This window comes from Pygoscelis adeliae, unplaced genomic scaffold, assembly GCF_000699105.1.
Source record: "Pygoscelis adeliae isolate BGI_AS28 unplaced genomic scaffold, ASM69910v1 Scaffold173, whole genome shotgun sequence".
In the NCBI taxonomy this organism is placed as follows: Eukaryota; Metazoa; Chordata; class Aves; order Sphenisciformes; family Spheniscidae; genus Pygoscelis; species Pygoscelis adeliae.
Window position 1 is genome coordinate 123607 of NW_008824409.1, and position 944 is coordinate 124550.

Consider the following 944-nt stretch of genomic DNA (forward strand, 5'->3'; position numbering starts at 1 on the left):
CAGGGCTGCCGAGCCAGCCAGCGAGTGCCCCTCACGCCTCATTAAAGCCACTAACGCCTTCCCAGAGCTCCCACAGCCACCGGTGTGCGACGGGAGGGGGATGTTCCGGGTAACCCCAGGCGGGGCAGGGCCCGAAGCCCCTCAGGTTCAGGCTCTGCTGTTGAGCGCTCGTGCAACCAACAGCTCGTACAGAGCCGCAGCCGGGGGCAGGGAGCACAAGGGCTCTCGGCCGTGGAACCGGTCAGAAATACATTCCAGAAAATTTAGGGTCTTCTTTCTAGCCCGCATGGCCACGCACTAACGCTCCACCCACGGTTCTGGTAAGTGGATTAAATATACAGCATTAGCAAACGCCCTGAAGTGAAACATCTGCCTAGGTTTCAGAGAACGACCAAACCCCAGGGACGTTTATGACCCAATGCGACAAATTAGGCAGGTACGCCAGAGCTTAAGAGCTTTAAATGAAAGCATGAAGGCGGCCAAAATGAAGTAAAAAGAAACTTGGAATATACACCAAGAAGGAAAAACCCCCAATTTTTTTCTAGTAGCATCAAGTACTGAGGATGAAAAAAGTTCCAGTGAGGGAAAACCTGGAGTACCCGTGATTTCACAAGCAGGAGCCAAGACCAGCTCCAGGTGCGGCCTTCGTGCTAAACGTAATGCCCGCTGCCCCCACCTACACGCTGCTCCCCCTCCCCACGGGTGGTGCCCAGGAGGGGCACGGGGAGAAAAGCGGTCAGCGCTCCCGGAGGGACCCAGCTCAGAAGCAGACGGACAGACGCCCTCCCCTGACTCCCGCCAGCGAGCGGCGCGTGTCCCCACCGCCCGAGAGCCCCACGACGTTCTCTGAATGACAGCGGGGAACCGCCAGCGCCGCTGCTGACAGAAAAGAGCCAACGCTCGTTTGCTACAGCTGCGCCCGAGGACCAGCCACAGACAGCAGC

General features: G+C 58.3%; 1 protein-coding gene across 1 annotated transcript in view; it reads right to left on the reverse strand.

Moving 5' to 3' along the window:
* Positions 1-760: 760 nt before the first annotated feature.
* The window catches only part of PALB2 (partner and localizer of BRCA2), an 11441-nt gene continuing 11257 nt past the window's right edge, over positions 761-944 (reverse strand). The window contains exon 11 of the mRNA XM_009320517.1: positions 761-876. Coding sequence (XP_009318792.1) covers positions 761-876 — 116 coding nt within the window. The remainder of the gene's footprint in view (positions 877-944) is intronic.